The sequence below is a fragment of the Condylostylus longicornis genome, unplaced genomic scaffold (genome assembly GCF_029603195.1).
Source record: "Condylostylus longicornis isolate FDR11 unplaced genomic scaffold, ASM2960319v2 ptg000091l, whole genome shotgun sequence".
In the NCBI taxonomy this organism is placed as follows: Eukaryota; Metazoa; Arthropoda; class Insecta; order Diptera; family Dolichopodidae; genus Condylostylus; species Condylostylus longicornis.
In genome coordinates this window covers 78,206-91,619 of record NW_026578059.1, presented here as the reverse complement: position 1 = coordinate 91,619, position 13,414 = coordinate 78,206, and the positions used below count along the sequence as shown (strand labels likewise).

Genomic DNA, 13,414 nt, shown 5'->3' with positions numbered 1-13,414 from the left:
GTATAGAAATTGAAAAAATTTTTCATTACTACACTATTAATTTCTATATATAAATTTTATATATTTCTATATATAAAATACTTATTTAAATTTAATATTAAAAATTTAATGTTGTATATATGCATAATATATAATTTTGTGTATAATATATAATAATCAGAAAATATGAGCAATTTTGAAATATATATGTATGTATATGTTCATTATTTACTTAATTGTGATTTTATTGTAATATTAAAAAAAACAAATGTGGAATTTGCGACGGCGATCATTTCCCTATTGATTTTATTACAAAAAACTAAGAAGAATGAAAATATTTCATGCACTTTGCAATTTATAATCTCAAAATTAATTTTTTGTTTTAAATTGTTATTATTACATACTGCATAAAGTAGGGAGATAAGGAAGAGAATGGAAATTAAGAACAAAGATTAATTAATTTAATTAAAAATATTGTAGGAATTTCATCAGATTTTTTTGGGAATTTAATTAAAAATATTTATTTAGGATTTTCATCAGATTATTGAACTGTTTGATTATAAAAGGCAAATTTATTAAGAATTTTTCATTCTGTATTTTAAAATACTTACAATATACAGCATATTTTCTAGTTATTATTTACATTAATTTTTTAAATATTTTAATATATACATACATATAATTTGTTCGGCAATGTTTAAATATTATTCTTGAAATTGGGTAATAATTGAGAACCTCGATTGGAATAATATATTTGAATGAAAGAAATTCTGGAATATACAATAATTATATATATATACAAAATATTAATTATTATTTACAACACTTTAATATAGTTTAATATTTGAATTATTGTTATTCGTGACTATATAATAAATAACCCATCATATATGGATATTTTATTTTGAAAATGTGATCTATACTTACTCATCCATTTTCAAAATTATTTTATTTTCAAAACAATAATATCAAAACTTTATTTTTCAAATATAGGAACATAAAATATTCTATAAAAAGCAAATAATCATAATTACTCGATATTTTAATGTTATATACTTTAAATCCGAAAACGGAATATAACAATATTTCATTTTCAATTAAAATCTGGACTTGGGTAACTTTCGGAAATAAACCATTATACAATACGAAAAATACCGACGGCAAAATTATATTTTTTTCTTATTAGGATTTAGAAGTATACACTTATGTAAATGAAAACGAATTATAATATTTTTATTTTCATATTGTATTTATGTATATATATATATATATATATATATATATATATAAAATATATCTATACATTGAATATTCCCCAATGATTCAAAAAAATACAATATTGGTTAAACTGTTAGACGATCAAAAGAGGTAAAATTTTTGTTTCTGAATGGGTGCCAAATCTGAAGGGTTTACGGACTGATAGCTGACAATTGTTAAAAGACAATTTTAACCCCAAACTGCTACAAAATTTTTTTTTTTAAGTTGTGATCATTTAAATTTAATTTTAAAATTATTTTTGATTTTTTATTAAAACAAGGAAATTATTCTTTATTTTTCAGGAATTTTTTTTTAATATTAAAAATGATTCTCATAAAAAATGTTTAAAATAAAAAGTGCCACCACAATTTGAAATAATTATAATTCATAAAAAAAACTCAATAAAAGTCAAATTAAAAAAAAATGTAAAAAGAAAAAAAAATTATAAATTGAAAATTGAAATTTGTTCAAAAAAAAATTTTGAATAAAATTTTTGAAAAATTTTCACAAAAATATTATTAAAAAATTTATTTTAATTAAAAATAAAAAAAAAAACATATGTGAAGTTTCTATAATTTTAATTTTGTTTTCCCAATTTTTTTTCCAAATTTTTTAACATAATACAAGAAAATTATAATAGATTTTTGTTCTTTACAAAACCCACACATAAAAAAAAAAGTTTTATTAAATAGCGAAAAATCAAAATTTTTTTTTAAAATGGATGCTTACACATTACCAACATATTTCCCGCTAACGTAAGTAAATTCAAAAATTTTTATTTTCTTAAAAATTTGTTTATTATTTAATTTTGAAATATTTTTAATTTTAATTACAAAATTCTGATATCAAAAATGCACGGTAATGGGGGTTACAATATATCAGAGCTCTAGATTGCAAGAGTTTAAATGACTGAATTGTGTTATACATATACAATACAGTATAATAGAGGATATTCGAAAATAAACAGAAATTTCATTCTAAATTAAATCTTTTAACGCACATACAGTTTAGAAATCTACCGGAAATTTACTTTTACAGATTTCGTAACTTGAATACTCGAAACTAATTCTTCAATACAGATAATATTTTTCTATAACAATATTCTTCTTCTTCTAATTTAGAATTATTTTTGCAGTAGTTATAAAGAAACTTAAAAATTCCTTTAAGAACTTTCTATCAATTATGCATGCTATTTTTGTAGATTTGTCTCGGTTTAGATTTAATGAACGTAATTATAAATTCCTCATATTATACGATTATACGTTATAGAACTGAATTATCGAAAATTGTCCGATTTTAATTTTGATATTTGTAAAATTTTAAACTTTTTTTTTGTGCCGTATATGTACATTTAGTTCTAGTGTATAGCTTTCACTTTATTATACCCTATACCTTCGCGAAGAGTAAATTAACTTTGGTATAGAGTTTGTAAATACTTGAAGGAGTCGTCTCTGGTATGGACATATATATATATTTTTGTTCAGCATAAAATTCTGCGTTGATTTATTATTAAGCTTATATTAAATATTTGGAAAAATAATAAAGTGAGATTAATGAAATCTGGCAGTCGTATGTCTAATTATAGGTCAGATATATACGTTAAGTTTTATAGAATGGTTTCAGAGCTTCGAGTAATTGCTATACAACAATGAAAAGTGCAAGGTATAATTCAATCAGCTTATACCAACTGAAACGTTTTTACTTGTTTTCCAATTTAATTAGTGTAATATTCATAAGTGAAATACTCGTCACTTATATTGTCTTAAATAATATTAAAATAGAATTAATATAGAGCGGTCGAAAACGAACTATACACTAGTTTTTAAATGTATAATTCAAGAAGAAACAAGAATAGAATTAATGTTTCCTAACGCGATTTTTTTGCCTTGCAAAACAAATACTGTTCAAGTAGTTATAAATTTCCGTATAATGGTCTTAAATACTCTCGCACAACACTGTATTTAGTAAATAATTCAATAGGATAAAACTTATAAGCAAATTACAAAAAATTGAAGAAATTTTAAAAATTGAAAATTTTTCTTTCTTTTCCCTTTACTCATTATTTAAATATTTATAGTAATTGAATATGAAATTATCCTCAACGCAAAAAGAAAACGTAACTTTGTACCCACACATATACCACATACTCTACTTGCTATTGATTTACAATTTTGAGTATTGCACATATATATATATATATATATGTATGTGCATAACGTGATTAATACAACATATATATGTATATATATATTATATATATACATATATATCTTGTATATATATATACGTTGTATTAATCACGTTCGTCATACCTAAAATATTATGTACATATATTATATATAAATATATATATATATATTTATATATATACAATAAAATTAAAAATTGAAATTCTTAAATAACTCATTTTAAACAAAAAAAAATCTGCACTATAACATTTTAATTTTCCAAGATCCTTTTATAAAATATATATATGTATATATATATATGTGTAATATATGCTCTCCCCATAGTCATTTTTTTTTTTGTTCTTATCCGGAATATTATTTTTAATTTTTTTTTACCTGTTAAACAATTTATGTTATTGCACAAAGGCAAAATATTATACGCATTGTGTTTTCAAAAGGATAACTTTAAGGATATATATATATATCTACATTACTGTATATATACAAATGTAAGTGCATTGATATTTAACTTGAATTTATAATAAAAGGACAAGGTATTGTATGCAAGTGCATTTAACTTGTTGAATAAATACAAATTCTTACACGTACACACGTTTGTATACGTAGACGTACATTATGAGTTAGTCAGTGGCGTAGCTGTCATTTTTATGAATTTTAATTAAAAAAAATTATATTTTTATCTAGTAGAGAGACACAGCACGACTCTTAATATATGTACACACTTTAAGTCACTCAAATCATATTTTTTAGTTTCGTTTGAACAAAAGTCATTGGTTTTATGTTTTTTGAGCCCATATACGAAAAATATTGTTTTTAAGAAAAGATTTATTATATAGGCAGTTTAAATTGTATATATTTTTTAAATTACTCCATATATAATTAATAATACCTACTTACAGTTTGGCTTTTCTTCAATCATTATTTTGTTTAATTTTATAATCTTTTTAGAGTCCGAATCTTATTATAGAATTTTGGTATACAGGGTAGATTAGGTACAGGTACAGGTTTTCAATTTTCAATTTACATTTCCTGTGATAAATTAATAGTTAATAAATTAATAATTTTAGATAAATTAATAGTGGATGATCGTTTTCTTGCAAAATTCATGATCTGTTTTTGCAAATTCATCAGTAGATTAACTACTGAAAACTGTATATTTTCAACTGTATTAATTTTTATAGGAACCACCAGTTTTATTTTGGACAACACTTTATCGATTGAATTCGATATAAGTAGTTAACTTCGATGGATAATCGAAGTTAACCGACGACATCTCTTTAATAAAATTTAAAATTACTTATTACATTTATAATTTACTTAAAATATTTAATTCTCAATATGCACTTGAAAAATTAAATTTCTCTTATAAGATATTCTATAATAGAATTACATATATGTATGTGTGTATGTACATATATTGGGTTTATTTCCTAAAAATAATAGCTATACGTACATATAATTCGTGTAGATTAAGCCATTCTAATAATTATGTATTGCAATTATTTACTGTACCTTAAAATCTATGGTATATATATACTTATATACCATATATATATATATATATACGTATATATATATATAGAAAAAATGAGTCAAATATTATAAAATCTTTCTCAGGTATAAAATAGTTTGGTTCATTTATGGAAAAAATTTTCTTATAATTTTTACTCTCATTTTATGAAAAGGATCACAAGGATTTTTTTCAAAATATCACGCATCAGGTGATATTCAACGAAATGTTTTTACTTACTTGTATCCTGCTGATATTTTTCATTTCAAAAATAGGAAACAAATAAATTTTGAAATTTTCGATATTTCTATTAAAAGGTAAACTGTATGAAATGTGTTTTAGTACATTTGTATGTTTTCTTATTGTTTGTATATTGTATAGATAAAAATGTTAGTCGTAAATTATGTAAGTAACACAAAAATTTTTACAATAAAAGGATCTTTATTTTTGTGTTTTTCTTTTTTGTTTTGTTAAATATTTCAATTACGTTTAGCACACACAAAAAAAAATTTTTAAAACAAAAACAACAATAACAATTAAATGAAATTTTTTTATAACAATGAATCCAAAATCCCATATCTCTCTCTTCTTAGGGTTGATGATTTTCTTTTAAAAAATTTTCATTATCTTGGAAATTTTTCAACATTTTTACAAAGGTACAAACAATAACTACACATCTAGCTGATAACAAAAAAAAAAAAATATTTTATTTGATTTTATAAAATTTTTTTGTGTTACAATATTCTCAATTTTTGAGTTGAAATTTTAATTTAGTTAAATGACTAATTAAAAAAAAATTTTTTTTTTTACCTGTTAATAATAATTTATAAATTTTTTTATCTTAATTTGAAAAAGGTGTGCCTATTATATTGTGAATCACTATAATTATTTTGTCCATTTAGAAAAAACGTAAAAAATTTCAAGTGTATAAAATATTGGTAAATGCAATTTCATATGTAGGTTCGTTAATAAGCAATTAAATCACTTTATTCTGTTTTATTATTTCTATTAAAATTTTGCAATATAGGACATTTATCCTACCTAAAGAAATACACTGCGTTTCGAACCGCGAATTTACCCAAGCTTATCCGCATAATGAGCCAATAACTGAATACACAAACTTATAGAGAACTTGAAAAAAATATTTAATAATTTATATAGGTAGGTAAATATTACAAGTATATAGCACAAATGCATTATTGTTTTTTTTGTTTGAGAAATTCTCACAATTAATAAACCTACTCAGAGTTAAAATCATGAAATTCAAGGTTTGCAAAGAAATCTTTCAACTGAACCGGAACATGATTCAAATAGGTTTTCGAATGATCTTAGAGAAAATTTTTCCAAAAAAAAAAAATTTGAACAAAAGTGCTTACTAGTTTCACTTTGTCCATTCGTGGATATTTTTACAAAACTTCTACCCCGTTTAAGATGGAAAACTGAAATTTTATATGTATGTATATATATGGATCTTTACTAGACATTTATTTCGTTAAAAGCAAATTTTTACCTATCTCCCCCAACCCCCTAAAAGTTGTAGCACCCCAAAATTCTAAAAATGCCTTTTTTTAAAATATGTATTGGACCAAAACCATTGGCATTCCTCAAATTTGGTAGAAGCAGAAAAATAATGGCTGACTTCTTCTAATGTAACATACTGTATTTGAACTTCACAAAAACAAAATGGCCGTTAAAATTTACCGTTACCTAATATCCGTTTTTTTCAAATTGTAGGACTTCAGATTGTAGGAAATTTTAGCAGCTCTCAGATTTCCCTGAAGAGTTATAAGAATTTTGTTTGAATTTTCAAATTATAAATCTATGTTAGTATATAGATCACAGCATTTTGTCTTGCAGTTTTTGCAATTGCGGTAATTCAATTTATTTGGCAAATTGCATTATTTTAGACAAATCGAATATAAAATTATATAAGCCATACAATTTGAATTATAGTTTTACTACTAATTTCTTATTAGTAGTAATTTCTTGTTATTAAAGTTCAATATACTTTCCTCTACCCATATTGAATGTATATAAGTATAATAAAAATCTGGTAAATTTTAAAATTATAGGCTATATAAAGTTATTATATTTAGTATAAAACTTTTATAATTTAAGCTTATATAATAATTGTTTTGATTTTGATTTTACTTACATACATATGACCTAATTGTGTATCTCGCTAATTTTCAATTCTTCATATTTCTTTTTTTTAATTATATATAGTTTTAAGGCGGGAATTTTCGTTGTTTCTCAAGGAATATTAAAAGTAAATATTTTAAAAAAATTACAATTGAATTTGTGGAACTTTCAAAAGCAAATGTGCATAAGTACACTATCGCAACTAAATTTTGTGTATTTTTGAGGAAAAAGCGAAAGGTACATTACATAAAAAAATTTTACTTGAATGCAACATTTTGAGAACAGTAAACTCAGATGTGTATATGAGTACAAAAAGTGAGATACACAATAAGGTTTTCGACATAATTATAATTGTAGATATATATATACATATTAGTTTTATTTAGTATAACAGTTTTTTAATATTTTAATTATTATTTAAATAATTTTATATAATATTGTATATGTATACGCACAACAAAAAATGGAAATAATGAGTTTTGTTACACACCGCAAATATATAATATGTATTTACTTTTGAATAATATTCGGATATTTTATAAATACTATATGTATGTATATCTTAATCTAATTTATATTGTACATACAACTGCGTGCAAAGTAACAGCAGTACCTAAAAATTTTTCAACCAATTATGAAGTTGAAGTCAACTTATTCAATTTTTATAAAGCTACTGTTGTGAGACTGAAATATTTTAAGTTTTTTTTATATTGAAATTAAACTATTAGTACAAAAACAAAAATTTATACATTTGTGTTTTTAATTAAATTCAAATTTTTCAACCCAGAATTTTTCACCTTACTGCTATTATTTTGCACGCAGTTGTATATGCATTTAAAATTATGAAATAATGCATTTATACAAATAAAATAATAATTATCATATATCAAAACCTTAAATTATAAAAAAGCACCCAGTTATAATCGAGTTTTCTGTAGCAAATCAAAAGCGTACCAATCAAAAAACCCAAAATGTACCACTAAATTTTCCTCCCAAAGTTTTTCATAAACTTCTCGGAACGTATGTCAAAAAAATCAAAGTATAATTTTGTTTTGAAACGTAAATTTATGTGCATTTTTAAAATACATTAAAACAACAATTGATCGCACAAATCAACATTTCTTTGGTACATATATGGAAAATTTTCTACGGAATCCAATTCAGTAATTCTATCAATTTGTTGGTATAATTACTTCAATTAATACCTATAATTAAGGTAAATTATAAATATCCGATTATTATACAAAAGTAACTTTTGTTTTTAATAAAAAATATTTGTACACAAAATACTTCAAAAATTTGTACCAGAAAGGTTGTGTGTTTTTTAAAATAAAATTTTTAATTTTAAGATATTTTTTTTTATTTTCTTTTAGAGAAATTATAAATTATTGGGGTTTATTCTGAGTTGAATATCAACTATGATTAGTGATGTTTATCGTAAAAAATTTAACGACAATACTATTGTAAACACGAACCAATTCATACCAAATGATTCGTGTTTATAATAAAGTTTTTGAAACTCTTACGACAAAACTTTTATTTTTTTATTCACGAGAAGTGATATACAGTAATTCCCCTTATAACGCGGTAGATTCGTTCCACTTTATAGCAAAACGCGTTGTAGGAGTATTCTCGTATAACGCGACCCCGTATAACGCATTATGTACAAATGATTCACGTTTAACTTTTCTCTTTAAAGGGGGTTTAAATCGAATCTTAAGAAAAAACTATGTTATGAACGAAGTATGTATGTGCGTTTTATTAAAATCAAACTAAGAACATTTCAAATAAAAAACCTATGCATATGTAACTAAAAAACGGTTAATTTCAAATAAATTACATAAATCCAAAAACAGATGTTTATTCGCTGTCTGAGCTATCTGAAATAACGTTCCAACGATATCTTTTTTTAAAAAAAATCCCCGCGTTATACGAATATATTTTATTCGTAATATGTGAAAATGCGTTATAAGCGTACTGCGTTAAAGGAGGTATTACTGTATATAGAATACTCAAAATAAGCCCCATTATATGAATGGTATCAGGACAAAAGTAGTTATGCATATACTACACATAATAAATATACAAATAAACAATTTTTAATTATGTATTTGATTTTTGAAAAAATTTTCTCGAATTTTGTGTCACGATTTGATATAATTATATAAAATTTTTGTTCTTTCACTGCACAATATTGTGCTGTCAAAAGTGATAAAAAGCGGTAATAGAAATTAAATGAAGTTGCGTCAAACCAATGGTTTATAATGTTACACTTTTCCCTTCAACTGAATGAAAATACTGCTTTTAAAAACAATCTAGCGATGTATTATATTATTAAAATTACTTTCATTCATATCCGAATATATTTCAAAGATTGGATACGTTTAGGATGATCAATGCATTCAAACTTTGAAATTAACTAACAAAAGTTGCTGAATTTAATTTAAAGGTTAATTGCGTGAGTTAAGAACGGACGCGCAGATGGACGGATTGAAACTAATAAGCATTTTTCTTTTTGATTTTTTTTGGAAAACTGCTGAAAATTATGCCGAGGCTATAAAATATAAGTTCCAAATATAGTGCAATTACAATATTATTCATTAAAATTTTTAAGCGAAATAACAATTTTTTGTACTTTATTTTTGCACAAAACTGTACATAATCTTAAATTATTCATAGTTTTATTTATTTTTAAATATACAGTCTTAATGCAAAATATGTACAAATGTATATGATATTTTTGAAATAGGGTTAACAAAACGTTTTTCAAAAAATATTTTACTAAACAAAAAAAAAATAAAAACTTTTTCTAATATGACTCCGTTTTTCTCGCAGTGATCAAAATGCGTAAAAAGTACGTGAATGTACTACAGTATTTTTTATCATTAAATATTTCGATATATGTATGTAAATGGTAATGTCGTGTATATATGTTTTTATGGTGAAGGGGGTTTTAAACCTATTTTTTAAGTTGGATCTATACAATGCACATAAATTATTTAACATATTATACTATGTACATATACTTATAATTTATCTTTTAAAGAATTACACACGCGCTATACGATTTTCTCAAATAGAATACAGTAATATCCGTTTAGCTGCTTCCCGTTTAAGTGCGTCAAGTTTTTTAAAACTTTTACTTTCTCCATTACATTTAGTGTTAAAGAAATCGGTTAATTGAGTTTCTTATAACTGTGCGAATCGTTTAATTGCACTAATTGTTTACTACATTATTCTCAGTTTGTTCTTAAATTAATTGCTCTTCCTTAGAGTGTGCAAGTTTTGTGTTTTATATTTCTCCTTTTTTTTTCTAAAGGAAAAATAAATAAAGAGTTATATTTTGTTTATGAATTTAAAACAACTTTATTTTATTTATTTGAATTTTTATTCTTATCTTTTTTTTTATTTAAAATTCTCACAATTAAATTCTCACAATTTAAATTTATTATTTATTATTTATAATTCACAATTTTCTTATATGACAATTTTATTCAATTTGATTTTCTTATGATTTATTATTTTTAATTTTAACAATTTAAATTTATTATTTGTTATTTATAATTCACAATTTTCTTATATGACAATTTTATTCAATTTGATTTTCTTATGATTTATTATTTTTAATTTAAAATTTATATGGCAATTTAATTCGATTTAATTTTCTTACAAAGATAACTTTTCTTTCTTTTACAAGTAATATATGACAATTACTATAATATATAAAATAACTGATGTTTTTACTTTTACGGCTAACGACTGATTAAAGCTTAATAATTATAAGAAACATCACATAGTAAGGTAGTTTAAATGAAATTTGTTAATTAAGCATTTTTACATAGCATGATTTTTACACGCGCAAAAGTATAACAGGTAAAAATGCTGATGTGATTATTTATTTTAGAATTTGAATTTAATTTAGTAGAAAGAATAAAAAAAATATTTTAAAAGGAAAAAAAATTGTTTGTTTAAATTAAGTGGAAGTAACGGGTAGAATTACAACTTTATTCGGTTGTATAACTGAATATGTAACTTCCCCCTCCTTAAGATTGTTGTTCTCCTGGACAACATATTTATCTTTACTCTTTTTAAAACATTCTATGTGATCTTTCTTGATATACAAAAATATGCTTATCGTAATTATTAAAAAGATTGAAATAAAAGTTGTATTGAAATAAACTATTACTTTGTTTTTATTTTTTTCATAGGAAATTTGTTCAATTTTTTCTATGTTTTCTATTTGTTTCAAGTGAATAGCTTCTAAATTAATGGAAAAATTTAAATTATTTAATATTGAATAATTGGGTATTATAATGTTTTGGTTATATTCACTGATTTTATTTGAAAATTTTGAATTATTAATTTCGATAGTACAATTATTAAAAAATATAATATGATTTTTATTTAGAAAATAATTTATTTTATTACAATCATGAGTCAACTTTATATTATTTGCATTAGTAACTAGTACCATACCAACTTCAATTTCTATTATTTTTAGTTTACTTTCCTGAATTTTAAAACAATTTTTATATGAATTATGAATAAGATTTGCTAAACAATTTGATGTTGGTTTTAATTTATTAATGTATTTTTCTTCATTCAGATAATATGTTTTATTACGAAAGACTATGACGTCAGTTATATCTATTGAAACTTTTTCAAACTTTGAGTTAGGTATTGGAATTATTTTAAAATGGTTTGCTTTTTGTTTACTAATTTTGGGAATTTGAAGAATGAAAATTAATGAATTATTACGAATGGCAACTGCATTTTTTAGATTTTGAATTTTAGATAAATCAATTTCGTATTCATCGATTTCTTCAGGACTAAGTAGTGATCTTGCCATTGTTTGGTATTTTGCAAACATTATATTTTCCTGAATCTTTTCGATTTCTTCGTTTAGAAGATTTATATTGGTTAAAATTTGAAGATATTGTAATTGATTGACAACGTTTTTGTGGTCGACTGAAACATAGTTTGAAATTCTATCTATTATTATTTGATTTTGTTCGATATTGGTTTTAAGAGAATTGATATTTTCTTGAAATATCGAATTGATTTTTATCTGATTATTAACGTTGCCAGCTATATTATTATTATTTTGCTCTACAGTTTTTAAATGGTTTTCTAACTCAATTTTATCTTCTTGTTCTAATGTTCCAAAGATCCATTTGAGAAAGGATCCTCCAACATTAATTAAAGCCCTTTTAAATCTTAATGGTAAGATTGTTTTGAAGGAATGGTTAGTCTTGTTAATTTTATTTTTCAGCATATTATATAGGTTTTTATTAGAATTATTAACGAAAGGTAAAGTATTTATTTGGTTTTCTATTATATTTATTAATGTTTGGATTTCTGTTAAGTTAATTATATGAATTATTTTATCATAGCTTACAATTATATCGATGTTTTGATGTTGCGTTATAGTAAATCCAGCTTCGGTATCAATTTTATTTACGTCTATTATAGTTGAGTTACACGGGATTATCATTGATGTTAGTATTATTATTAGCGTTATTATTATTTTTTCCTGTAAATTTAAATTTTCTTTTAATGCGGGTCGGATGAATGTTATAATTTTTATTATCAAAGATTTTATTATTTTTATTAGTAATTTTAATTTTTTTATATTTAGGTAATTCCTTATATCGCACTATCGCGGGATTATTTATTAAAATTTCTCCGGTTTCGGGAGGTTTAAAATGTCTTTTATTTTTGTTTACTTTATTAATTATTTTTTCTTTATTATTTTGAATCTTATTTTTTATTTTTTCGAAATCGGTTACTTTCCCGTTAACAAAATCGATGGGTTTTCTTTGAGTTGCAGAATGGATTGTTTTATTATAAGCTTCTACTGCTTTAAGAACTTTACTTTCTGTGTCGAGATCAGGTTCCGTTAAATTTAGAATTCTAATATGTTCGGTTATGGTATCGTGAGCCCGTTCGATATCTGAGTTCCCGGTATGACTTCTTGGAGAAGTGAAGTGAATTGCGATATTTTCAACTCTACAGAAATCTTTTAAATTGATACTGTTAAATTCGTTATCAAATACGAATTTTTTGGGTTTACCGAATAGTGAGTTCCGTAATTTTAGTGTTTGAACTATTGTTACGCTGTTTCGATCAGGTAACTTTATTATAGAAAGGTGTTTTGACATTTTGTCTATAGCTGTTAGAAATACTTCCTTTTTTATATAAAAGGCATCAACATGGACGATCTCGTTAGGTTCAGACGGACTTTCGGATATTTCGAATTTATACTGAATTGGATTTCTGTCATACTTGGCTAAATTGCAAGCATCACAGTTATTTATATATTTGTATATAAAATCCT

The 13,414-nt window shown here is 23.2% G+C and overlaps 1 protein-coding gene across 1 annotated transcript in view; it reads left to right on the top strand.

Moving 5' to 3' along the window:
* Positions 1–1,891: 1,891 nt before the first annotated feature.
* The window catches only part of LOC129613776 (putative uncharacterized protein DDB_G0282133), a 61,841-nt gene continuing 50,318 nt past the window's right edge, over positions 1,892–13,414 (top strand). Inside the window, exon 1 of the mRNA XM_055527998.1 lies at positions 1,892–1,991. Within this exon, the coding sequence (XP_055383973.1) occupies positions 1,954–1,991 (38 nt within the window). The 5' untranslated portion in view covers positions 1,892–1,953. The remainder of the gene's footprint in view (positions 1,992–13,414) is intronic.